The sequence below is a fragment of the Lagopus muta genome, chromosome 11, assembly GCF_023343835.1.
Source record: "Lagopus muta isolate bLagMut1 chromosome 11, bLagMut1 primary, whole genome shotgun sequence".
In the NCBI taxonomy this organism is placed as follows: domain Eukaryota; kingdom Metazoa; phylum Chordata; class Aves; order Galliformes; family Phasianidae; genus Lagopus; species Lagopus muta.
This window is the reverse complement of record NC_064443.1, coordinates 11,587,720-11,611,565: the sequence shown is the minus strand read 5'-3', so window position 1 is coordinate 11,611,565 and position 23,846 is coordinate 11,587,720. Positions and strand designations below refer to the sequence as shown.

The window sequence follows — 23,846 nt, the reverse complement described above, 5'->3', positions numbered from 1 at the left end:
GGAGCCGGTTGCCAGACGCGCTCCCTCGGTTTATTTGCAATAAATTGTGACTTTTTCACTTCGGACGCGTCCCGGCTCTTCCTTGGCCTTGGAGACGCGCCGCCCCCCCTCGCGCCGCACGTGTCTCTTTCCCGCCGCGCGCGCGCCGGCCACGCCCCCGCCGCGATGACGTAACGCGCCGCGCGGTTGCCGTGGTGACGCGCGGGGCCTGGCGGGCCGGGGCGCGATGGCGGCTGCGGCGGCGGCGGCGCGGGCGGAGAGTCCCCCGCTGCCCGGCCCGCCGGGGGGCCGCCCGCGGCCCGTGTGCTCGCGGCCCTACTTCCTCGTGCTCATGGTCTTCGCTCACCTCTACGTCCTCAACGTGCTGGGGCTGCTGCTCTTCGTCCACCTCAGCGCCGGCGACGCCGGCGGCGGCCCCCCCGCCTCCGCCGCCGCTTCTCCGCCGCCTCCGCCGCCGCCCGCCCGCGCCCTGCCGCGCCTCGAGGGCATCAAGGCAAGGCCGCGGGGCCGGGCGCGGGGCTCGGGGCGGGGCGGGCCCCGGCTCACCGCCGCTCTCCCCGCAGGTGGGCCACACGCAGCGGGTGGAGCTGGGGCCCGGCCGGACCCGCGCCGTGCGCACCCTCAGCCTCAAGCCGCCGCTCTTCGGTGAGTGCCCGCGGATCGGAGCCCGCGTCCCTGCCGCGTGCCAAGAGCGGGACGGGCGGCCGAGGACCCCGGGGAGACCGCGGGGCGCGAGGGTGGGACGGGAGCGCGGGGCGTTAAGCGGTGGTAAAGCGGGGCGGCGTCGGTGCCCGGTGCCCGCCGGCTTTGTGCCCTCCTCTGGCTTTGCTCTGCAGCGCGGCCGCACCGCGTTTCCCTCTTGATGGTTTGCAGCCTTCCCCGCGTCGCTGCGACGCTCCCTAGGGTGAGCGCAGCCCCTGCAGCCCCTGCAGCCCCAGCCCCGCACCCCGTTCTGCGGAAGTCCGCTGGGAATGCACCGGTTAATTTGGTGATGGAGCTCGTATTACTGCAAAGGCAGAGCAGACCTGTTGGCTCTGAGCTGATGATGCTGGGGGCCTTGAGATGCTTTGCCAGTACCTGAGCTTTTCTCTGATTTGGAATCGATTATACAAACTGAAAACCTGGCCACAGGTCAGAGCATTTTCTTACTAAATTCCTTTAGTGCCGTAAGTACCTGCAAGAAATATACAGATTTGTTTTGTCATTTCTACATATGCAGTGTTCATGGCTCATTTCTAGCAGGTTCTCCATCAGACATTCATTGAACTCAGCCCTGGAGCACGTACTGGTTGTGAGACCCATGACACAGGCTGGGCAGTGGTTTTTCCTGCTCCAGTTGCAACCTTCTGTGCCCCGCCAGTGCTGCTCTGCTGGACTGATGCTGGCCTCCAGGAGGGCACCCACAGGCAGCAGTGATCCCACAGCCCCTGATATGACTCAGGCACCTCTGTCAGCTTCTGGGGCAGGCTGTGCCTTCTGATGCTGGCTCTGGGGACAGCCCTGGGTAGGCAGCATTTCAGATTCCACCCAGACTGCTCTCCTTTATCCTCTGATAGGGAAGCCCTAATTTAGAAACCTTGACTCGTAAGACAGCTCTTATCTCCCAGATAGACCTGCCAGGAGCCAGCTGTGACTTAAAAAGAATTCCAGAGACCTCTCTATCTATGCAAACAGCACCGACCTAAATTAAGTGTTTTAAAATCCAATTATTACGTCTCTGTTGTTTAAATTGGCAGAGGTGTGTATTTAATGGGGTGGTGTTAGACAAAGCCAGAAGTCGCTGGCAGAGCTCTTGAAGTCCTGAAGGGGATTTTGCTGAACGAGAGCCACTGTAGGGAGAAGTGGCTGCGCTGTGATCTTTGCTTTCAGCAAAGCAGGGTGTTGTGGGGCTGTGGGCAGCTGGCTGATGGCCTAATGGGAGCTCTGCGCTTTGGGGCTGGGCACCACAGGGAGCGCACAGTTTGCTGTTTTAAATGTGGGTAAGTCATCTGCATTGAACCCAAGCGTATTTCATGGAGCTCTCAAAAAGTCCCTGCCCTGTTTCCCCATCCCCTCCCCCCCTCTGGTTATGAGACATCATTTCTAAGCTTGTAAGTCAGACCATCTGTGCGCTGCTTAGTTGGGAAACACCAGTAATCAAATAATCCCATTAATGGAAAACAAATATCAGACAAAGCCTTTTTCAACCTTCAGAGCTTTTACTTGTTGTGTTTTCAAAACGCAGTCTGTTCAGAGGATGCTGCCATCACAGGGACCACCTGGCAGCAGGCCCTGCGGGTCGGGCGGCAGTTTGCGAGACGAGGCAGCGGGGAGGAATAAAAATAGGAAATCTCTCTGTTTTTCTTCTGAGCCTCAGGGAAAAAGAAGTAATTGCTACACAAATGTCAGAGCGCGGCTGAATTGCAGTGCGAGTGCCGTGAGTGCTAATCTCAGCCCATGTTAAATCTGAAGAGACAGTCTTGGCTGGGTTGTTGCTGTGCTTTACGAGCACAGGGAGGCAATGTGTCTCCATCAAAGCTGGCGGTTCTCTCCACAACTGAGGCTGCAGGCTTTGAGCACAGGGAAGAACGTATTTATCCCCAGAGCTGTGTGGTTTTTTTATTTTTTCTGTCATTTTTATTTCATTCTCAAGTTTAATCCAGTGTAGAAAACTTTCCATGGGCAGTGCTTTGTTAGACAGTAGAAATCCAACTCATTTTCTCACTCGGGGATTTGCAGTTTTCTGCTTTCTGCTCATGTTGAGCTGTGGCTGTATTCACTGGTGAGAGCGATTCCCAGTGTTGTTGCCACCTCTCTCAAGGCTCTGCGGGTATCTTCAGTAGCTCCACGGTTACCAGAACGTTCTGACCCAAACTGAATGCCTGAAGTCAAAAAGCGGTCATTCCCAGTTATGCAGAAATCCTCAGCTGTCTGCTGTGTGCTCAGGAGGGGTTGTTTCCTTTCACCTGTGCAAATGCCCATGTTATCGAAGGTGTCTTCTAGTCTGCTCGCCTGCAGATTTCAAGGCACTGATGCTGCACAAAGCCATCCATTGTAAGTCCTGGATTGGCAGGACCTTGCCGTAGGAATATGTTAAGTCTGCATCTCTAAGCTCTGCCTCTGGAGAAGGGTTTTAGTTATCTCAGGGATCTGTAGTGAGGCCCTACCTGCTGACTATGACTGCTTTGATTCACCTAAAAATACTGACTGTACGTCTCCAAAACACCAGCTGCCCGGGGAAGGAGTTTTCTAGCTGTGGGGAAGGGAGCCATTTCTTAGCATTGGGATCAAGATCTCAGACCTTCCTGCCGGCCTGCTCGGGGCAGCGGTGATGTTTCCATCTCCGCACGGCCTGGTGCAGGTTCCTGTTCTTCTTCTGCCAAGCGTAGGCCTTGTTCACCACCACTTTGTCACTCTGCACTTCTCCGCTGATGACAAAGACCCCCGCGTGAGTGCCTCTCATGATGTTGTGGGCGCAGGTAGCATCGATGTCCAGCCACTGCTGCAGCCTGCCTGGGATTTCAGTTCTGAGGAGCGGGCCGTGCTTCAGCACCTCCACCCTGGAGGGGTCCAGGTCGAAGTCGGAGACGGTTGTGGTCGTGTTCTTCCTGAGGATTCGGATTTTCACTGCTGGAGTGGGGGAAAAAGAGCTGTTAGTTCTGTTTACACATCATAGCTTTTGTGCTGCTCCTCTAACGTGGTGACACGTCCTCCCAAACCCGTGCAATTGCAGTGATTGTGGAAAAGTTCTCAGCTGAGCTGAGCGCTTCCAGCACTGAGCACTGTTCTTTCCACCCTGCTTTTCTCATGAGCGCAGAAGGCATAGCAGCACTGTGGCACGGGCAGAGTGCCTCCAAGGAGCAATACCACGAGCAGCAAGTCCTGTTACTTAACAGGTATGCTGAGAACTGATCATCTCTGCAACCTGCTTATAAAAGACGTGATTCCTCCAAGTCAGTTCTTATGGCCAAGCCATTCTTGTGTGTGTCACAGCTTCACTGCTGGAGGCTGTGCTGGCTGCAGGGAGGGCAGGTGGGTGTACTCACTGAAATCGTTGGCACAGAGGCTGTCCAGGATCTCCCTGGTGGTGCTGGCCTCTTCCAGCTCGCAGTCCTTGCAACTGGCTCGAGGCACTGCTGCAACAGAAAGCTGGTTAGAACGCCCGTTGCTGGAAAAGGCATCATACGGTTTTGACATCTGCGAGTGGTGGCTTGTAGTTTTGAAATGGTGCTTCCTCCTGAGCTAGCCAGCCCCAGGATAGGAATGTTAAGCTCCCAGTCTCACGGTGGGACAGGCACTGCTCGCTGTGCTTTGTGGAGGCTGTGTTCATTGCTGCATGTTGCCGTGACGTTGCTTAGTGAATGTCTGCTGCTTTTCACCTCCTGGACAGGCGCACTGTGAGCTCCCATGTCTTTTAGACTTCTCCCCTGCCCCAAGCACCACTGTCTGAGGGCACCCAGGTAGTGATGAGCAGAGCTGAGGGAACAAGCTTCAGCCAATGTCACACTCCTTTTCTAGTTACAGTGCAGTTCCCATAGAGGAAAAACTAGAATTTCCACTTTTCTTTTTAAATATAGCTTAAAGCCAGAAGCTCTAGGAACTAGGCTGGAACTTTATGATCCTTGAGGTCCCTTCCAACCCAAGCCATTCTATGAACACAGGCAAGGCATAGGCTCATCCCTGTGAGTATTCAGCATTACACATGGGAAAACATATGAGAAAAAAAGCCCTTACTTCTCCTGCTGGAGGAACTTTCATCCGTGGAGACGGCAGCGATGCACAGCTCGTGGTCTGCAGGGAACTTGTTGCAGTTGAGGATTTCAGGCCAGGGGTAGCCATAACAAGCCATGACGGGTGCACAGCTCCTCTTGACGGCCTCGCACAGGCTGCGGCATGGGTAGATGAGCCTGGGGGGGGAGCAGGGAAGCAAGCAACAAAAGGCTGTTCTGGAAATTGGACGGGAGTTCTGTTCTCCCTCAGAAGGGGGGAGAGTCCCTGCTGGGTAATCCCATGTCCCCTCACTGTGCTGCCTGAAAGTGGCTGTGATCAGATTGCACGTCTTTTCTCTCAGGAGGCAAATGCCATCGCTGCTGGGGAGCGATGCGGAACAAGCTCATGCAAATGCCTTACCTGTCCAAGCAGATGGGCGCGAAGAGGGAGCAGAGGAAAATCCTGGCGTCGGGATGGCACTCCCTGGCCAGCAAGGGCAGCCAGCTGGAGGACTGCTGGATCACCTCCGGCATGGTCTCGTGCTCCAGCAGGTTGGGGATCCTCATCTCCGAGTAGCCGATGTCGTAGCACAGGGCCATGCTGCGCGGGATGGCGGTGCAGCTGGAGGACCTGCGCAGGTAGCTGGCCCGCCCCCCCGGGCTGCCCCACAGCAGCAGGCGCAGCAGCAGGCCTGGCAGCCACGGGGCTCCCCGCCTGCGGGACGCCTTCTCTGTGCTCACAGCCCTCATGGTGCTCGGAGTGGGCTCGCAGCACACCCAGACTGAGCTGCTCCAGCCCGCAGAACGCCTTTTATAGCCTGCGAGCCACCTCCGTGGCAATCCATCCTCATTAAGTGCGGCCCTTTCAGAGCCCTCTTGGGGAAGACAATGCTCCAATTTTCGTTTGCCAGCGGCCCCGATTGTTTGGATTTTAGCAGGGGTTTGGCTTAGATCAGCAGGTGTGGAAATGAGGGCAGCTGGGGAGGAGTGAATGCCTTGGCCCTGTGTCTTGGGGCTCTCTGTTTGACACCAGTGCTCCAACCCAGCCCCTTTCTCTTGCTCCAGGATTAGTCATTATTTCATAAACCCCAATGTTTTCCTCTCTTTTGTTTTTTTTTTTTTTTCTTCTGAAAGCAATCAAGTGTTGCTCAAAGTCAATTAGAAGGCATTTGTTTAGCTGGACCCATTGTTGAGCGGGATGAGAGATAGGATGGTCTCACAGCCAAAGTTAACTGTTTGGGAGAGCAGTGGGCACAGGAACCAATTTGCAGCTGGGAAGGAAGACTGTTTGCACTGCGGATTGCCAGCTCTTAGCTGGAAAGCCCCTCACCTTGCAACCTGCCTGGCAGAAAGCGCTTCCTGCTAATGCAATTTCTACCTCGTTACAAAATCCCATTACCACCACTGAAGAGAGGGATTGTCCTTCCTCCAGCATGTAATTAAGATTCCAGAAGCTGTCATTATTTGAGCCCGGTTTGAGGAACTGGAGATCCTGGGACTGTTGCTTGCCAGTGGGTATGGTTGGCTCTGACCTGATGTGAGGCCGTGACGCTCGGGACAGCGGAAGCTGTGGCCCCAAAGCCCCCTCTGTTACAAGGACATTGTTTTGCTGGTGGCAGAAATTGTGTCCTCAGAGGGATACAGCTGCATTGTGTCCCCGGGGCTTCCCAGGAGCATCGCATTTTCTACAGGGCCAGTTCTGGTATGCACTTAAGAGGCCAACTGCTTACTGACAGTCGGAGCTGATAGGGTTGATTTAAGGTCGTGGAAGTAATTAACTTTTATTTTTTCTTTCCCCCTTTGAGGATTGCTGCTGCAGCTGGGATGTGATGTGTCCTCAGCACACACCTGCAGGGCTGCAGTTTAGAGAGCAGGACTTTGTGTCTGCAAGCACTTACAGAATCATTAAGACTGGAAAATACTTTTAAAGTCACCTAATCCAGCCCGTCTCAGCCATATTCACTTAAGCCTGTCCTGCTCCGATGGCTGTACTTCCTCCCCCTTCATTTAAGGGAATGAATGAGAATAAGTCAGGAAGTTGTTTGAGTTTCCCAGTAGAGCAATGTGCTAGGTACCCCCAGAAGGAGTTTGGTTGTTTGGGAGGTGCTGCCTGCTCTGCTGCCGAGCAAAGGAGCATGAAACCCTAGCCATCCTCGCTTCCCCTGTAAGGACTTCTGGCCTCCCTTCCTGTAAAACAGCAGTTCTAGACTGTGATCCACATGTAACCTTTGAAGTGATAAAACGCAGTGATATGCCTGTGTTTGTTCACTCCTTTGTCCATTGTGGTGATTTGCAAGAAAATAAGGGGCTTGACCTCGGGATCCAAACATTGAGGAATGGCTGCTGTAAAAATACCCATCTCCTGGAGCTCAGGTGTGAGATGTGTGCTGTTGTAGAGCTCTTCGGGTAGAAAGATATATATATTTGACTGTCCTACCCCCCTGGCTTGGTAGGAAGTTTCTAAATTTTCCTATTTTCCTCTCTTTTCAGTGGCCTGCTGTTAGTATTTGTCCTAATGTAACAGTTCCTCAGACTCTGTTACTGCTCGCATTTTCCTGCAGAAATTCCAGACTTCCTGACAGAGGAGGAGTGCAAACTCATCATCCATCTGGCACAGCTGAAGGGGCTGCAGAAGAGCCAGATCCTACCAACGGATGACTACGAGGAAGCCATGGAAATGATAGAAATCAGCCAGATGGATTTCTTCAATCTGCTGGACCACAATCAGGATGGGCAGCTGCAGCTCAAAGAGGTAGGGTGCATTTCTTCTTGTGTGTGTCCCAGCACGCTGAGTTTGTGCAGCAGAGCTGGCTGTGCCCTCCTGCAGCTGATGGGGCTTCAGAATCATCCACAGTAACAAACCTGGGAGGGGAATAAGGAGCACCTTGTCCACAGCTCTTCAGCAGCCTTGTCCTGCAAGGCAGCATGCATTGGAGTAGGTAGAAGGATGTCGCTTCTGAAGTTCACAGCTTGCTGAGAGCTGTACCACATCCGCCTAAGGATTGGTTAACTGAGCTTCAGCAGTCATTTGCCACCACCTAAACTGGAAATGAAAATGCAGATCAGCCACACAGCGTGGCTGCCCGATGATCTCCATTCAAGTCTGTGTGCAGAGATGTGCTGACGCCTGGCTGACTGATGCACTGCAGAGGAGAGCTGGCCAGGCCTCAAGCAGGAAACTGTGAGGGTTGCATTAGTACTGGAAACCAGTGCCCAGTGTTAATCTGCTTCTGAATTTCAGGTGCTGACTCACACCCGCCTTGGGAACGGCAGGTGGATGACCCCTGAAAACATCCGAGAGATGTACACTGCAGTCAAGGCTGATCCTGATGGGAATGGTAAGAGCAGCTCCTCAGGAATCCCCATGTCCTCAGCAGGGGACGCCGCACACAGCCATGCAGGGAGAAGCAAATACCGTGTCCCTGCCCAGGCCTGTTGTACCAGATGGTCTTCCAAGGAAAATAACACTGCTTTAGAGACTTAGCAGAAAGTAAAATTGGTGTAGACCTCTCAGAAGCTGCTCTGGCTCTGACCATGTAGCTCTCATCGTGTGGGCTGCAGCTCTTAAGGTGTTCCCCCCTGCTTTCAAAGGGACTTTTACAGCTGTCTGAGAGAGCTGCTTCACTGGCAGAGGGGTGCAGCATCGGTGGACTCAGGGTGGTCTTGGTCAGCTTTTAGTGCTGATTCCATCTCTGCCACTGCTCTGTTCTCTGTGTTACTCCCCTTACCCTGGTCTCCCTCTGGCCTGGACGTGCACTCTAACCCTTGCTGCTCTAATTAGAGTGTCCTCAATTAAGCAACTCTCCATTTCCTAATCAAATTAAGTGAATGCACAGGCTGTGCATGCTCTCTTCCAGTGACCTGGCATTGAGAGTGCCATAGAGGAGCTGCTTTGGAGATGAAGTAGGCACAGTACCCATGTGAATGCCTAACTATCCGGAGGGCACCCCGAGCACCCACGCTGGTGACATTTTTGGCAGGGGTAGGAGCGTATGACTGAGTTGCCAATGGCTTTTCCACCGTTCCGGATGTTTACGAATGAAAAGTCCTGTTAAAGTGCTTTTGGCAGGACCTTGCTTCCAGAGTGCTGCTTTCCTCCATTGTCACGTCGGTGCGTGCCGCTGAGGGACCAGGTCACGACCTGGATGTGGCACTGTGTTATCAAATAAGGGGAAGTGGGGACTGGGAGATGTGAGCGGGGCATGAGAAACAGTGACGTGGGTGATTTGCTGACAACAACCAGCACCTGGGGAGCTGCCCTGGGCTGACCCTGGTGGCTGGGCCTTTCCCCCTGGCCGCAAACAGCAGTGTGTTTGCTGCCTCCCTGAGCTCCTCTCTCTGTCCCTGGCATGTGCTGCTTCCCTGCTTCTCCAGAAAGGGAACACAACAAACGGTAAGGATTTCTCTGAAGCTAACAGAGGCAAAAATCCATCCCTTGCCAAGCTCAGCTGAGTGCAAACAAGAAATATCTGTTCTAGTAGAAACCTTTTACCTTTTGTTTTTCTGTCTTCTATTTACATCGGATTGTACTGTGTTGTGTATCTCTTTCATGTTTTGAAATTGCACAAAAGCAGCAAAAGCAGAAGAATGTACTGCTTGTTGTTTGGGGCTTGTTTTTTTTAAATTGCCCTGCAAGGTCTTGTAGGAAGGTGGCCTGAGGTGTCCCCCTCTGCTGCATTTAAACATGTAAGTATCAAGTTGATTGTGTTTTGCCTGTTCTGGTTCTGACCTTGAGCTGCAACTGATGGTTCTCTATCACCTCGTGCACGTGGGGTGCCCAGGTCAGCCTGCTCCTGCTCTCTTCCACAGGCGTGCTGAGTTTGGAGGAGTTCAAGAGGCTGAACATCCGTGACTTCCACAAGTACATAGGGAGCCAGAAAGTGAAGACGAGTGACGCGGTGCGCAACAGCCAGCACACGTGGCTGTACCAGGGCGAGGGCGCACACCAGGTCATGAGAGCCATACGGCAGAGGTGAGGGCTCAGGGGGTGTGGGCATGTGGGCCACCTGTGCTGGGAGATGCAGATGCAGACATGCTAATATTCACACTTCCTAATTGTGTGGAAGTGTGGAGTATGAAGAGCAATGAGCACAGTCGTGAAATGGGAAGAGGAGGTTTTCGTTAGAGCAAGGATTTGTATTGTCCCCTGGAAAAGGAAAAAGAAAAATCAAACCTTTCAGCGTAGCCATTCACTTTTGGGAACGGCCCTATAAAACCAAGAAGACTTGGCATTATGTGAAATAATTCATTCTAATTAGTAAATGAGCTTACTGGGAGAAACTGCCCATTTCCAACGCTGTCTGGGTGCCAGTAGTTACTGTCAATTGCTTGAGTTACTCATGCATTTCACTGAGATCTGTCGTAGCTGTTCAGAGCTAACTTCATAATAAGCACGACTTTATCTCAAGCACACCGAGGTAGTTCAGTCATCGGAGCGCATGACCACGGGGCCTGTCCCAGCAGATGGGAGAACCTCCTGTCTTTCCCTTCACCTTGGTTTTGGTTCTGGGAAGAGTTAACCCAGCTCGCAGGCCAAATGGCTTAGCCGTGGTGAGTTTCAGATAATTGGCTGGAGACTCCTCGTTCTTGTGGTGCTGGTCCTCACCCAGGACATGGGTGGGGAAATTCTGTCCCGAGGCTGCAGAACGGCTGCTGGCCACTCCTTTTCTTCAGCACATTCCAGAGGGAGAATGGGGTCGCATATTGCCTTAATTAGAGCAGACTGTGGCTGCCACTTTCTCTGTGCCAGCTCTCTGGCGCACGCAGGCATCGGCACATCGCATTTATGCTCTTCAGTTTGCCAGCGTTAGAAAGCCCCTGCAGACCTGGAGGCGTGGTGCTGAAGGAGGCTGCGATCCCCAGTGGGATCTTGGGGGGCCTGGAGGAGCTCGGCCACCCTGCCTTGGTGCCACATTCCCCTAGGGCTTCACAGCTCAGAATTGCCAGAGCACTGAGTGTTCTTTGGCAGGTCTTGAGAGGTACCTGCTTGCCTTGGGGATGAGCTCAGATGTAGCAGTGGAAAAAACCCAGAGCCCTCCGTGGCCCTCTGCGCCGGGGGGAGGCTGTTCAAGGCAACAGGGAAAGGTGAGTTAGGTGATGAGAATATCCCTAGAGCTAGTCTCTCGTTCACTCTCAGCAGGGGCCCTGTGCTTTGCTAACTGTCCCCGAGGTCTGTAGCTGGTGTGCAGGAGTCCAGAGAAGCGCTGAGATGGCACATGAAGGCTCCAGGGACACACACAGGAGGGATCTTTCTGAGCAAGCAAGGTCTTCATGAGAGCAGTCCTGCTGGAGATGCGCCCTTCGTTTTTGTTTTTTTATTAACCTTGAGGAGGAGTTTCTGAGCTGATGGTCTGACAGATCTGTAAGGAACCTAGTTATCTCTTGGCATGCTTGCTGCAGCCCATCCGTCTCTCCGGTCTTTTGGGGAAGGGGGTTCTCTTTCTCTGGATGTATTCTGTGCTTGGGAGTAGCAGCTGTCCTGGTGCATGTGTCTTCCCCTCACCTGCAGTGCTGTCTCCCCAGGGTAATGCGCCTGACTCGCTTGCCCCCAGAGATTGTGGAGCACAGTGAGCCCCTGCAGGTCGTGCGCTATGACCAGGGGGGGCACTACCATGCCCACATGGACAGCGGCCCCGTCTTCCCTGAGACTGCCTGCAGCCACACCAAGCTGGTTGCCAACGAAAGCGCTCCCTTTGAGACCTCATGCCGGTAAGGGCTGCTTTGGTGCAACTCTCTGTTGCCTTTGGAAAAAAAAAAACCAAGGTAAACTGCGTGTCTCATGGTGTCCTGGAGGAGTGCTGTACATACAGCAGGGGATGGGCAGCCCCATGCAGCTCCTCCTGCTCCAGCTGTGTCCCCTGACAGCTGCTCTGTCCTGTCCTGCAGGTATGTGACAGTGCTGTTCTACCTGAACAATGTCACGGGTGGAGGAGAAACTGTCTTTCCTATAGCTGATAACAGGACGTACGAAGAGATGGTGAGTGGCTCTGTCCTTCTCGGGGGTTCTGGGTCCCACTGTGACTGTATTCACTGTAGAAGGGGGGTTTGGAGATGTGAGCCTTCTGAGCTGGCGTGTGGGAAGGCTGAGCTTCACAGAGTGATTTCACTCAGAGGCCAAGGGAGGAGGTGCAGGGCTTTGGCAGTTCCCCACTCCAATGCGTGAGGGGCAGCCTTTGGACCTTGCTGCCTTGACACAGGCTGTGCTTGCTTTAATCTGGGCACTTTTCTTCAGACTAAGATAACTGTAGGCATGCTGTCTGGTGATGCATTAAGGGACTCAGCACAGGGCAAAAGGACGCACAGCACAGCACCCCTGTGCTTTGTTCCAGGCCCTTTATGACACCTTCTGTGTTGTTGTTGTTGATTTTGGTTAGTCTTTGATCCAGAATGATGTTGATCTGCGAGATACTCGGAAAAACTGTGACAAGGGCAATTTGCGAGTGAAACCTCAGCAAGGCACCGCTGTCTTCTGGTACAACTACCTGTCGGACGGAGAAGGTACGGCTCCAGGCTGAGTCTTGCTAGCATTGCAGAAGGTGACAACCATCTTCCAGGGGTTCTGTGGCTCAGAAGAGACCTTAAGGGGGTAGCTGCCTGCTAGTGGGATGTGCAGAGCCTCCCTGTCACCAGCTGAGCAGGAGCTTCCTGGCTCTCGGAGGCCTTTGTTCTCAGGCAGTGGGTCAGTGGCTCCTGGTGTCTTTGGGGGACAGAACTAGCCAGCAAACAAAGCCCTTGGCTGCACTGAGCCATCGCCAGCTGCCTTCCACCCTGCTGTGTGAGCTGAAAGTTCTGCTGGAGCTTGGGCCGCAATTCAAAATGCTTCACTGATGTGGCGTTGCCCACAGGGATGGAAAGGGGAGGCAGACAAAAGCATGGCTGCAAGCTCTGCGGTGTGGGGAGGCGCGGTCCTCCCTGCCCTGCGCTGCGCTGTGCCCCACGTGGGGCCGAGGCCGCACTATGGGGCAACTGCAGCTCTGTGACAGATGTCCTCGGGCTGCACTTCTCAGAGTGCTGTGTGGTTTTCCCTGGCAGCCAGGCTGGGGCATTAACTTCAGCCTTCCCGGCTGCTGATGAAGTTATGTAGTGTCCCAGGTCTCCTGAGAGTAGCCCAAGAGTTTCCATCTCGAGAAAAGCTACAGAGGAGGTTACGAGGCCTCTGCTTGGGCTGTGGGATGATAATATCAGGGCCATTGCTGTCCTGTCAGAGGAGCCTTGTTGAATTTTTATGGCCAAATTCTTCCCAAATGGAAAAAAGCTGCTGAAATCTGTCACAGAAAAGCTGAGATCTCTATAAAGGGTTGGAACTGGTGACGCATAATGTATGGTATGGCCTCAAACCTCTGGCTTCCATCCTCTCCTTTGGGGAAAAGTTGAGGAAAAGGGCAGCTGTGATGTGAAATGCTGAGGCACAGAGGCAGTGCCTGTTCTGCAACCAGGGAACCCCCTGTGTGTAGACAGGGTGGGGTGAGGGGGGATGTCAGGAGGGACCGTCGGGAGAAGCCCCCAAGCTAAAATTGGGTGTCAACATTCAGCGGTGCTGCCCGGGCTGTGTCCAGCAGCCTGCAGCAAGCCGTGCTTTGCTCCCGCAGGCTGGGTGGGGGAGCTGGATGACTTCGCCCTGCACGGGGGCTGCCTGGTCACCCAGGGCACCAAGTGGATCGCCAACAACTGGATCAACGTGGACCCCAATCGCTGGCGGCAGCAGCGCTTCCAGCAGGAGATGGAGCGTTACGCGGGGAGCGGGGCCGGAGCCCCGGGTGAATGGACCGTGGACAAAACGTACAGCGGGGTGCACGTGGAGCTGTAGGCCGCGCTCCGGGGGTGCCGCGGAACCTCGCGGGCGCACGTGGCCTTTTCCCGCGCTGGAGGGGGCGGGGCCACGCGGCGCGCCAATAAAGCGTGCGGGGCGGGGCGGCGCTCCGCATCGAGATGGAGTCGGTAGCGTTGGTGGCGCCGGTAACGGCGTTGGAGTTCGCGGGGGACGTGCTGCTGGCGGGTGAGCGGCGGGCCGGGGAGGGGGCGGGCGCGGGGCGGCCGAGGGACACGGCGGGGACGGCGGCTGACGCGCTGTCCGGCACCGGCAGGCACGGGCCCGGAGGTGGCGGCGTTCCTGCTGAGCGGCGGCGCGGCGGCGGGCAGGCGGAGAGCGCTGCGTGAGGCCACCGTGCGGGGACTGCGGGCCGAGCCGGGCGGGCGCGTGGCGGCGTTCGGCGGCGGCTGGCTGGCGGTGCTGGCCGTGAGGCGAGGCGGGCCGGGCGGCGGGGGACCGCGGCTGGCGGCGTGCGGCGGGGGGGCGGCGCGGCGGCTGGGGGCGCGGGTGTGGGAGGCGCGCTGGGCGGCGGGGGGGCGGCTGGCGCTGGCGCTGGGCGGCGGGACCGTGGCGCTGTACGAGTGGCGCGCCGGCGGCAGCTGGCTGCGGAGCGCGCGGTGCGGCGGGGCCGGGGCGCTGCGCTGCGCCGTGCTGGCGGGGGCGGGCTGGGAGCGGCTGGCGCTGGCGGCGGGCACGGCGGCGGGGACCGTGGCGGTGTGGAGGGCGGCGCAGGCGGAGACGCCGCGGAGGACCCTGCCGGGGCACCGGGGCGCGGTGCTGGCGCTGAGCTACGCGGAGCCGCGGGGGCTGTTGGCTTCCGCCTCCGAGGACCGCGCCGTGCGGCTCTGGGCCGTGGGCGAACTAGGGGGCGGCGGCGAGGCCGTCTGTCTGCTGGTGTGCTACGGGCACGGCTCGCGCGTGGCCGCCGTGGGGCTGCGCGGGCCGCGTCCGGTCAGCGCCGGGGAGGACGGAGCCTGCCTAGAGTGGGACGGCGGCGGCGGCGTGCGGAGCGTCCGGCGCGGGCACCGCGGGGCGTTGCGCGCCCTGGCTCTGCGGCCCGCCGGCGGCTGCCTCGCTACCGGCGGGTCCGACGGGGGAGCGCGGCTGTGGCGGCCGCGGAAGGAGGCTCCGGCGGAAGCGGAGACGCTGGGGGCCCCGGAGCGGCCGCGGGCGGTGCTGCTGGTGGGGCCGCGGCGGGTGCTGGCGCTGGGTGAGGCGGGCGGGCTGGCGGCCTACGAGGCGGCGGCGGGGCGCTGGGTGCCGCTGCTCGGCCCCGCCGCCTCCTGCGGGCCCCGCGGGCTGCTGGCGGCCGCCCCGATGCCCGGCGGGGCGGAGCCGCTCTGCGCGCTGGGCGGCGGCGACGGGCGGCTGCTCGTGTTCACCCTGAGCGGCCCCGAGCGCCCCGCCAGGCTGAGGCCGTTCGAGGGACCCGTGCTGGGGCTCAGCTGGGCCGCCCGGCCCGGGCCGTCCCTCGGCCCCGCTGCCCTCGTGGTCTCCGGCCCCGGCGGGACCGTGCTCTGGATGGATGTTACCTGCAGCCCCGGGCAGGTGCCTGCGGTGCGGCTCATGGGGCGCTACCGGCTGCCACCCTGCAAGCAGCGCTGGCACACCTGTGCCGCCTTCCTGCCCCAGGGAGGGCTGCTGCTGTGTGGGGACCGCCGCGGCTCCCTGCTCCTCTTCCCCTGTGGCAGCAGCAGCTCTGATGGCACCGACACAGGTACCCTGGGCAGCAAGGGCACTGCGAGCCAGTCGGAGCCCTCCTGCTTGTTACACAGCGAGGCTGTGCCCATCGAGAACCCTCTGTCCGTGCTCTTTGGGCTTCATGGCAAGACAGGGGTCACCTCAGTGACCTGCCGTGGGGACTACATCTATAGCACAGGCCGGGACGGCTGCTACCGGCAGCTCTGCCTGCGGGACCAGCAGCTGGAGGTGCTGCAGAAGCACCGGCCCCGCAAAGGGCTGCAGTGGATTGAGGAGCTGCGTTTCACGCCCAGCGGGGACCTGCTGGTGCTGGGCTTCCACGCCGACAACTTTGTGGTGTGGAGCACAAGGAGCGGGGTGAACCTGCACTGCGTGCCCTGCGGCGGAGGGCACCGCTCCTGGAGCTACCACAGCAGCCCTGAGGCCGATGCCTTCGCTTTCATCAAGCGTGGGGACGTGATGCTGTACCACAGTGAGGCCGAGCCCTGCGAGCAGCGGGTGCTGCTGGCGTCCCTGCATGGCCGCGAGATCACCTGCGTGCGGCACCTGGGGGCCGTGCGGGCGCCCGGATGCCGCCCCATTGATGTCTTCATCACCGGCAGCGAGGACACCACGGCGTGCGTGCTGACACTCAGTGAGCTGACGCGTGCAGCGGTGCCCCTCACCAGGCTCAGCGACCACATCTCCAGTGTCAGGGCGCTGGCCTTGGCCGGCACTGCACTGCCTAACGGCACCCAGCTCTGCTCCTTGCTGTTCTCAGCCGGCGGCCGCGCACAGATTGAGTGCTATCGGCTGCAGTGCGCTGCGGATCTGGAGGCTGAGGGCATGGTGAGCTGCCAGGTCACTCACGTGGCCTCCCACCGGCTGGATGAGCACTGGGACCGCATGAAGAACAGGCACAAGCTTGTCAAGATGGACCCGGAGACGAGGTGATGCTCGATGGCTGCCTGAGCCTTTGAGGGGATTTTGACTCAGTCCTTCCTCTCAGAACCCCCAGAGTGTTCAGAGCTGTGTCCTGTGCTGAGTTCATGCTGCTGCCCCCCCTGTCCTCCTACATGACAGCAGGTGCCGGGGGGGCATGCAGCAAGCATTCTATGTTTGCCCAGGTACATGTCCCTCTCAGTCGTATGCGGAACCAACAGCAAGCAGCTGCCCGTGCCCTGTACGTTCCTGGTAGCTGCATGCAGTGATGGATCAGTCCGGTGAGCAGTCAGCATGGGGCTTAGCTGCCTAGAGGTGCCAGCTCTGAGCAGGAGTAGGGTGGTACCTTGCAGTAAGGCACCTCTTTCTCCCAGGATCAGTTGCATCTCCCTCTGCCCAGGCTCTTTGTGCTGCTGGAGGCTGCCCAGAAGCTGCTGCTCGTGGCAGAGTCGTTCCACCACCAGCGCTGTGTGCTGAAAGTGGAGGCATTCCTGCACACGTGGGCAGAGGAGGAGAGGTGAGCCCTGGGCAGGGTACTGGGAGGGAAGCATTCATCCTTGTGATGCCTGCGCAACAAGAAAGGGTGATGGCAGTGGAGCTGGTGAAGGGAGGGAGGAAATTGGGGCCATCCTTTCTGCTTGCCCTGGGTATCAGCATGGGGCTGGAGGCTGCCCAACATCTTCCTTCCAGGAAGCACTTCCTGTGTAGTGCGGCCACTGACGGCAGCGTTGCCTTCTGGGACATCACCAGTACCATCGCAGATGCAACAGATGCCCTGCAGCACTCAGAGGGAGAGATGAAGCCATTGGGTGGGTACAGCCATGGGCAGGGAGGCTGTGCCAGCAGCTCTATGCACTGCTGTCCTGACCGAGCCTCTCCTTCCAGCCCTGGCCACCCCGCTGCTCACTGTCGTGGCTCACAGCTGCGGGGTGAACAGCCTGCACATCCAGGAGCTGCCCAAGGGACAGTTCCTGGTGGCCAGTGGCAGTGATGATGGCTCCATCCACGTCTGCCTGCTGGAGGTGACACAGGACGGTGATGAGGCCGAACCAGAGACCTGCTTGCGCATCCTGGAGCGCGTGGCGAGGCCGTGCAGCCATGCTGCTCACGTGACGGGGATCAGAGTGCTGCGGCCGGACCTGGTGCTCTCTGCCTCCGTGGACCAGCGGCTGACACTGTGGCGGCTGAGCTGGGACAGCCTGGAGGAGCTGAGCACCACCTTCTTCTACGTGCCCGACCTGGCAGAGCTGGACTGCTGGGAGGTGGCAGAGGCAGGTGGGGAGCGGTGCTGGTATTGCGTGCTCTGTGGGCAGGGCCTGGAGCTCCTGCGCTGTGCTGCCCTGGACACCCACTGCAAGCTCCAGTCACAGGGTGCTGTCCAGTAAAGGGGTGTAGTAAAATCCCTGCTCCCCATCTGCATGGGGACAATGAGAGCAAAGGAACGTCCCAGCACACTGCTCCAGGTGCCCTGTGTGTGTGCAGTGATGCAGCTGTGCTGTCCTCCTCGAGGAGGATGGACATCCCTCTGTCCCACAGGGAGAGCCAGAGCTCTCCACATGCTGGGAGGATTGAGGGCAGCAGGAGGCCAAGAAAGGTACAGAGCTGCTGGGGAACAGAGGGCTGCAGCACACTGTTTGTTTGTTGTGCCCCGCCAGGCCAGCCCTATAAGAGCAGTCCTTCAGTGCCTTCCTCAGGCTGGCAGGGTTGTTCCTGTGCAGCAGCAGACCTGCAGGCAGCCAAGGCACAGGAAGGATAAGAAGCTGTACACAGCCTTCGGCCAGAAAGGCTGGACTGTGCTATTGGAACATGGGGCTGCTTGCAAGCACTGCTTAACCTTGCTCCTGCAGCAAGGTACTCCCACTCCTGTGCACAGCACAGACCTTTCTTCTACCCATCTTTCCCTCCCCCTCCTCAGTTATCACTGCTAGGTCAGACACAGCATTTGTCCAGCAATAAATGTATTCAGCCCTAATGTTAGGACTTGGCACGAGGCAGGACAGCAGCCCTTGAGGCTCAGGAGCTCTCTGCCAGCACAGAGCTCCCCTTCAATAAACAGCTTTGAGGGAACAGATTGGTGCCTGGCTTTATGGGTGCCTCAGTCCCTTGTGCTTCCTTCCTTTGTGGGCACCGAGGAGGAGGAGCCCCACAGTGAGATTCAGATGGACCCCAACTCCCAGTCTCTGACCAAGAAGCAGCCCAGTGCCTGGCCTGGGAGGAAGTACCCTGTTCTGCCCCTTGTAGCACTGCTGTTTGTCACTCCGTGGCAACAGTCCTCAGTGGTGGCTCAGATCTGGCTGAGAGGAGGGAGGTGCAGAGTTGCCAGGGCACTATGGAACATGTCCCTCACTGCTCCCAGCAGCTGGAGGCGTGCAAACATCTGGTCAAAGAGGTGAGGGAATGGCTCCTGCAAGGAGAAAGGCGGTGAGGTGGCGGTTCTATTTCTTGACCTTGTTGTTTCTGCCCTCCTTCATATCCTGTTGCTGCAAAGCTGGCATCTTACCAGCATCCAGGAGCAGCCCCCCAATAAATGGCCTGGAACATTTGACTCACCCCGAGAATGTGAACCCGGTTGTAGTAGGAGCTGAAATCCATGCTGAGCTGGATCAGGAACTTGCACACCTGCAACACAGACAGCTTGGGCTGATGCTGCATGGTCTGGCCAGTCTGGGGCCATCCTGCACAGCAGGAATAGCAGCGAGGGCATTACCATCTCTTCCCAGGAACGCCCCTCAGCACTCTGCAGAAGAGCAGCCCTGCTCTGGGCTAGCACTGTTGGTGCTACAGGTGCTTTGGCACACAGCACTTACTGCCTCTGTGTTGGCTGTGACCCGGAGCCCCTTGCTGGGTGGGGGCAGCTGTGCTGCTTGCTGCAAGACTTCTGGGAAGGGCAAGAGGTAGTTGAAGAGGAGGAGCCATTCACCCTGTGAAAGGATTATGCTTGTCAGAGAGGGCCAGAAGCATCCATCCCCCAGAGCCAAGGGCACACTGCTTTCCACAGACCCTGTCCCTCAGCACTCACTTCTTCCCGGAGGCAGGAGAAGTTCAGTTCTGATGCTGGTGGCAGAGGTGGGTATGTGCCTGCAAAAGTGGTGAGACTGTGGCTGCAGCCAGGGAAGCCTTTGTGACTGCAGGTATGAGGAACAGCTGTTAGAGGTGGAAGACAAGCAGGGCCAGTGCTCACCTCGCTCTACAGCCCGCTGGTATGTGTCAAAGAGCGTGGCCAGCCGGGCACAGTTGTACATCACAAAGGCACCACTCTTGGTTCCCTTTGTAGAAATGCTGCTGTCCTCCAGGTCCAGGGTGATCTGAGGGCAGAGACAACCTGCAGTCCAGGCTGCTTGGCCCAGGGCCATTCCTGGTGCATCCCTGTGTCTCCTGCTGGGGGAGCAGTACCTTCCCATCAGGTGAAGTGTGGCCACCAGCGTGCTGAGCACCGTGCCCTGCTGGGGCTGACAGGCACAGCCTACCAGGATATCAGCCCAGACATTGTATGTGATTTACCCTGAGAAAAAACACTCCCAGACTGAGCTTGGGGTGGCCAAAGTCCATGCAGTGCCTCCTCACATCCAGTGCTACTTGTCCCTCTGCTCCCACCAATCTCCCAACTGTGCCATGATCCACAACTCCCTGAGCAGTACTGCTTGCCTGCCTCCCACTACGCTGCAGCTCTGGGCTGTTCTACCTGGCTCCGGTGGGCAGTGCTCAGCATCTCAAACCTGATGGCAGCCACCGTCAGGATATCAATAACCTCAGTCCAGGCCTCGTCTGCAGAGAGAACACAGGATGGAGGAAGCTGTGTGGTACCGTGTGCCTGCCATTTCCAAAGCCCCAGGTAGGAAAACCCACTGCAGTGAGGGGGCTCTGCTGAAGCTGGTGTATGGGCACCTCCCCAGCCCCGACCTCCCCCCTCCACAGCCTGCAGAGCAAACCCTCACCTTGTGCAAGCTCCCCATATTTCATGACAGAGGCTTCATACATCTGGCGTTTCCTGAGCCTGGGAGGAACACACAGTCACTGCTAAGCAGGCTGCATGGGGCATCATTCCTTCTACAACAGAAAGCTGGCCAACCAAGGGCACACAAATCCTGCCTGGAGCAAGACAGAGACAGCAACACTGCTGCTGGCAGTAATGAAGAAGCATTGTTGAAGTCCTCCAGAAAAAGCCCCAAGGTTTAGAGAAGCAGAAGAGAGAGACACACTAGGACTGCTGCCTGTAGGGCCAAACAGAGCACAGGCAAGACATGCAGACATGCAGCATGGCAGGGCAAGACAGGCTCCTTGCTCAGTACCAACTTACTGAAAGTAATGGTCTGCACTGATGGGGGATAAGGGGTTTGTCACCTTCACTGGTCCACAGACAAGGTGCTTCTGAAAGAGAGGAAGTGCTAGGTGAAAGAAGCTCCTTTGTAATGTAGTACAGGAAGAACTGTGCCTACAGAGCTACCAGGAAACTGTTCACATCCTGGGAATGGGTACCACAGGAAAAGAGGAACCCAGAGTTAAAGGCTGCTAAAACAGCACTGCATTAGTTAAAGACTGTCATTTTCTAGCTGTGTCCTGCAGTTTTCTCCTATCCCTCCTTCTTTAATGCTAAAATCCCAAGGAAATTGGATGCCAAAGGGAAGGGAAGACTCATAAAGGCACAAGGCTGGGCATCAGCATTCACTACAGGCACTAAAGATGGGCTGACGCATGAACCACAGTGCAGAGTGTAGGAGTTCCTCACCTGCAAATCCATGCTGGCTCCTGGATCCAAAATCCTCCATAACAGATCCATTTGCTGCTGCTGGAATTCCTCCTCGCAGCTCACTATGTGCACCACACTGCAGCAGCTCCCCTGGCACCCTGCCTGCAGCACAGCACAGCAACAAGTTCAAACACTGACAGGAGAGAGAAAAAGCAGCAGGCGGCACCAGGGGGTCACTCACCATGCCCTGCAGCACAGCTTGCTGGAGTTCAGCCAGGGACCGCAGCTTCTCCTCTGTCACTGAAAGAAGGGAGGGCACTCAGTGGGACAAGGGGCTTATTCCATACCATATGGATCTGTCCCAGGCTGCCTCCATTTATGGCTCAAACCAGAGGAGAAGGAGGAAGCAATTTGCTTCTGTCCCTTACTCTCCGTAAAAACAACGGGGAACAAAGAACCCGGCCCACTTGCAGCCTTTCTCCCCTGCTATCATCAGCAATACTCCATGTGTGACTCACCAAGGAGGACTCCCAGGTTGGGGTCATAGCCTTCCAGGCCCTGCTGCTCCACATAGCTTTTCAGGTGTACTTTACAAATGATGTCCTCAGGCGGCGAGGCCACACCTGACCTCCTTTCAGAATGTGTGGCATAGTGGCACTGGCTGAGAGATTGCTTCAAGGCTGACAGAGTCTCAGGGCTGGCTGTGCTGCTGGAAGGCCATTCCACACGGAGCTGCTGCAGGACCTCCTGGCTCCGCTTGTCGGTGACAGCAGGCACCAGGAACGTGCTGAGCCTGCGGGAGTGTGAGATGTGGGCACGGGCCGGGGAGCGCGGGCCGGGCAGGAGGCGAGGGCAGGGCGCTCACCCTTGGGCACGCAGCAGCTGGGCCAAGTGGTCAGCGAGCAGCACGGGGCGCAGGCGGCGAGGCGTCAGGCCTCCGGGGCACCGCAGGGCCGGACAGTGCAGCACCACCGCCGCCTGCGGGCCGGGTAGGGGGGCGGGGCCAGGGCCGGGCTGGGGGTCCAGCAAGCGCCGGAAGGCCTCGCAGCGCTGCAGCCGCACCTCCAGCCCCGCCGCCGTCTGCCGGCAGCCACGCACCGCCAGCACCCCCGGGCCGCCCAGCGCCGTCACGGCCGCGACGACATCGGAGGGCACCTACGAGTTGGAGCGGTGGTCAGCACACCGCCTGGCCCCGCCCCCCCGCCGCGGCCTGCTGCCGGCCTACCGACCTGCCCCCCGGCGAAGGCGGCCCCGAGCGCAGCCCGCGGCGCCAGGAAGTCGCGGTGCCGCAGGTTGCGGGCGCTGCTCTCCTTCACCCAGAGAGACGCGGGCCGCCCCAGCGCCACGTTCAGCGCCCGGAGCGTCGGCGCCAGCCCCGGCCGCTCCTCGCCCGTCTCCATAGCAGCCCGGCCGCCGCTTCCGGTGAGAGGGAAGAGGTGACGTAACCGACGCGTCGCCCACGTGGGTGCGGCCGGAGGAGCGCAGCCGCCATGTTGAGCGCGGCGCGCGGCGCCCCCGGGCCGCCATCTTGGGCGCGGGCGGCCATCTTGGAGGAGCCGCCATGCTGGGTGTGGCAAGCGAGGGGCCGCCCGTGTCTGAGCCGGGGGTGGGCGCACGTGCCGGCTACAGCCGCGCTCCGCGAGGCGCTCCGTGCCGCGTCACCGAGCCGGTGTCACCGCTGCGCCGTCACGGCGGAGCGTCGTGTCGATGTCGTCGTACCCTGGGCCGCCCTCGGCCCAGAGCCGTGCTGTGCCCGCAGGGAAACACGGCAGCGCATCCCGGGGCCGCACCGTGCCCGACGCTCAGCCCGAGCCGCGGGGCGACGCGAGGGCAAAGCGCGGCCCGGCAGCGCCGCCCCACTGCTGCGGCACGGCGGGGATGGCGGGGCCGGGAGGGGACGGGGGCGCGGCGCACGTGGCTGCACGGGGGAAGCCGCGCCTCGTGAGCGGCTGTGGCCGGGCCCCGTGGCGCAGGGCGATGGCGGCCGTTGGATCGCGGTGTCCCGCGGCGCTGCTCCGGGCTCAGTCTCACTTCCCTCCCGCCGGGGCCGCGTGCCACCCCGCAGGGTCCACAGGGCTGTTTTGCTGGTATCCAGGAAGCACCCAAACCCCTTGGCGGCGCGTGTCCCCCCTCCTTCCCTCCCTGCGGGGGGGCCGTTCTGCCCGCAGGCCCAAACCGGTTCCTCCAGGGCTCACATTCTTCTGTTTCCCTCGTTGCGGGCGCCCTCGGGGACCTGGCGGCTCCTCATTGCTTTCCAGGGGGCTGAGAGCCAGAGCGCTGTATGGATGGAGCCCCAGGCAGTCCCCAAGGTGGGGTGCTCCGTGCACCACCCACAGCCAAGAGGTGATCTGAGAACTGCTGCTCACACAGACCAACTGCTGACTGTCCGCAGGGCAGGAGCCACCGGGGACCCCTGCCCGGGGGGTTGCAGCCCTCAGAGCCATTTGCTGGGGCTGGCAAAGCTGGGTTGGGGCTGGCTCCCTCACTGTGGCCCAGCACTTGGTTGCACTGTCCCTGCCTGGCTCCTTGAAGCAGGGGCAGAGGGCTCCTGGAACAGCCCAGGGGGACTCGGAAGTGCAGAAAGAGCTTAGGACAGACACGACATCCCCGATGGCTCTCTGGCTGCGTGCTCAGCGGGAGTGATCGTGTCATTCCAAAGCTGTCTCTCTCCAAGGGCCAGATCCTGCTCTCCCGCTGCCCATCAGCACTGGGCTGCATGGGCGGGTGGTGGCACACAGCTGGTGCAGCATTCTGTGGCCCAATGCGGGCAGCCAAATCCCCACAGCTAGCCAGGGCCCCGCAGACAGGCAGCTCATCCCCAGGAAGCAAGCTGCTGTCTTTAGGAGCATGAGAACATGGGGAACCCCCGGCTGTGGTGCGTGGGGCTGAGCCACGATGCTGCCTGCTGTGCTCCATCGCGCAGGGCCCGGAGCGGCTCCGTTCCAGTGCACGGCAGCGGCGGCTGAGGCGGAGGCGCGGGTAACGAAATCCCAGGGCAGCTGGGCGCAGCGGGGACAGCTGCTTTTGGGATTCCGTTGCC

At 58.8% G+C, this 23,846-nt stretch overlaps 4 protein-coding genes across 4 annotated transcripts; 2 read left to right on the top strand and 2 right to left on the bottom strand.

Annotated features, from left to right (window-relative positions):
* The first annotated feature begins 226 nt into the window (after nucleotides 1-226).
* P4HTM (prolyl 4-hydroxylase, transmembrane) lies at nucleotides 227-13,617 on the top strand. Its single transcript, XM_048957849.1, has 9 exons — nucleotides 227-493; nucleotides 564-645; nucleotides 7,250-7,440; nucleotides 7,930-8,026; nucleotides 9,498-9,660; nucleotides 11,211-11,396; nucleotides 11,574-11,664; nucleotides 12,062-12,185; nucleotides 13,277-13,617. The coding sequence occupies exons 1-9, from the start codon at nucleotides 227-229 to the stop codon at nucleotides 13,492-13,494; spliced, it is 1,419 nt and encodes a 472-aa protein (XP_048813806.1). The 3' UTR covers nucleotides 13,495-13,617.
* Nucleotides 2,016-5,438, bottom strand: LOC125698829 (secreted frizzled-related protein 5-like). Its single transcript, XM_048957641.1, has 4 exons — nucleotides 5,110-5,438; nucleotides 4,714-4,886; nucleotides 4,026-4,115; nucleotides 2,016-3,609 (listed from the first exon to the last, which is right to left on the bottom strand). The coding sequence occupies exons 1-4, from the start codon at nucleotides 5,436-5,438 to the stop codon at nucleotides 3,275-3,277; spliced, it is 927 nt and encodes a 308-aa protein (XP_048813598.1). The 3' UTR covers nucleotides 2,016-3,274.
* WDR6 (WD repeat domain 6) lies at nucleotides 13,617-17,510 on the top strand. Its single transcript, XM_048957848.1, has 6 exons — nucleotides 13,617-13,683; nucleotides 13,772-16,127; nucleotides 16,305-16,400; nucleotides 16,520-16,636; nucleotides 16,810-16,928; nucleotides 17,005-17,510. The coding sequence occupies exons 1-6, from the start codon at nucleotides 13,617-13,619 to the stop codon at nucleotides 17,502-17,504; spliced, it is 3,255 nt and encodes a 1,084-aa protein (XP_048813805.1). The 3' UTR covers nucleotides 17,505-17,510.
* Nucleotides 17,511-17,526: 16 nt separating this feature from the next.
* Nucleotides 17,527-22,330, bottom strand: DALRD3 (DALR anticodon binding domain containing 3). Its single transcript, XM_048957637.1, has 13 exons — nucleotides 22,036-22,330; nucleotides 21,672-21,961; nucleotides 21,325-21,599; nucleotides 21,048-21,106; nucleotides 20,846-20,968; nucleotides 20,417-20,487; nucleotides 20,055-20,113; nucleotides 19,802-19,884; nucleotides 19,301-19,424; nucleotides 19,139-19,197; nucleotides 18,927-19,040; nucleotides 18,670-18,738; nucleotides 17,527-18,523 (listed from the first exon to the last, which is right to left on the bottom strand). The coding sequence occupies exons 1-13, from the start codon at nucleotides 22,204-22,206 to the stop codon at nucleotides 18,404-18,406; spliced, it is 1,617 nt and encodes a 538-aa protein (XP_048813594.1). The 5' UTR covers nucleotides 22,207-22,330; the 3' UTR covers nucleotides 17,527-18,403.
* Nucleotides 22,331-23,846: the final 1,516 nt, after the last annotated feature.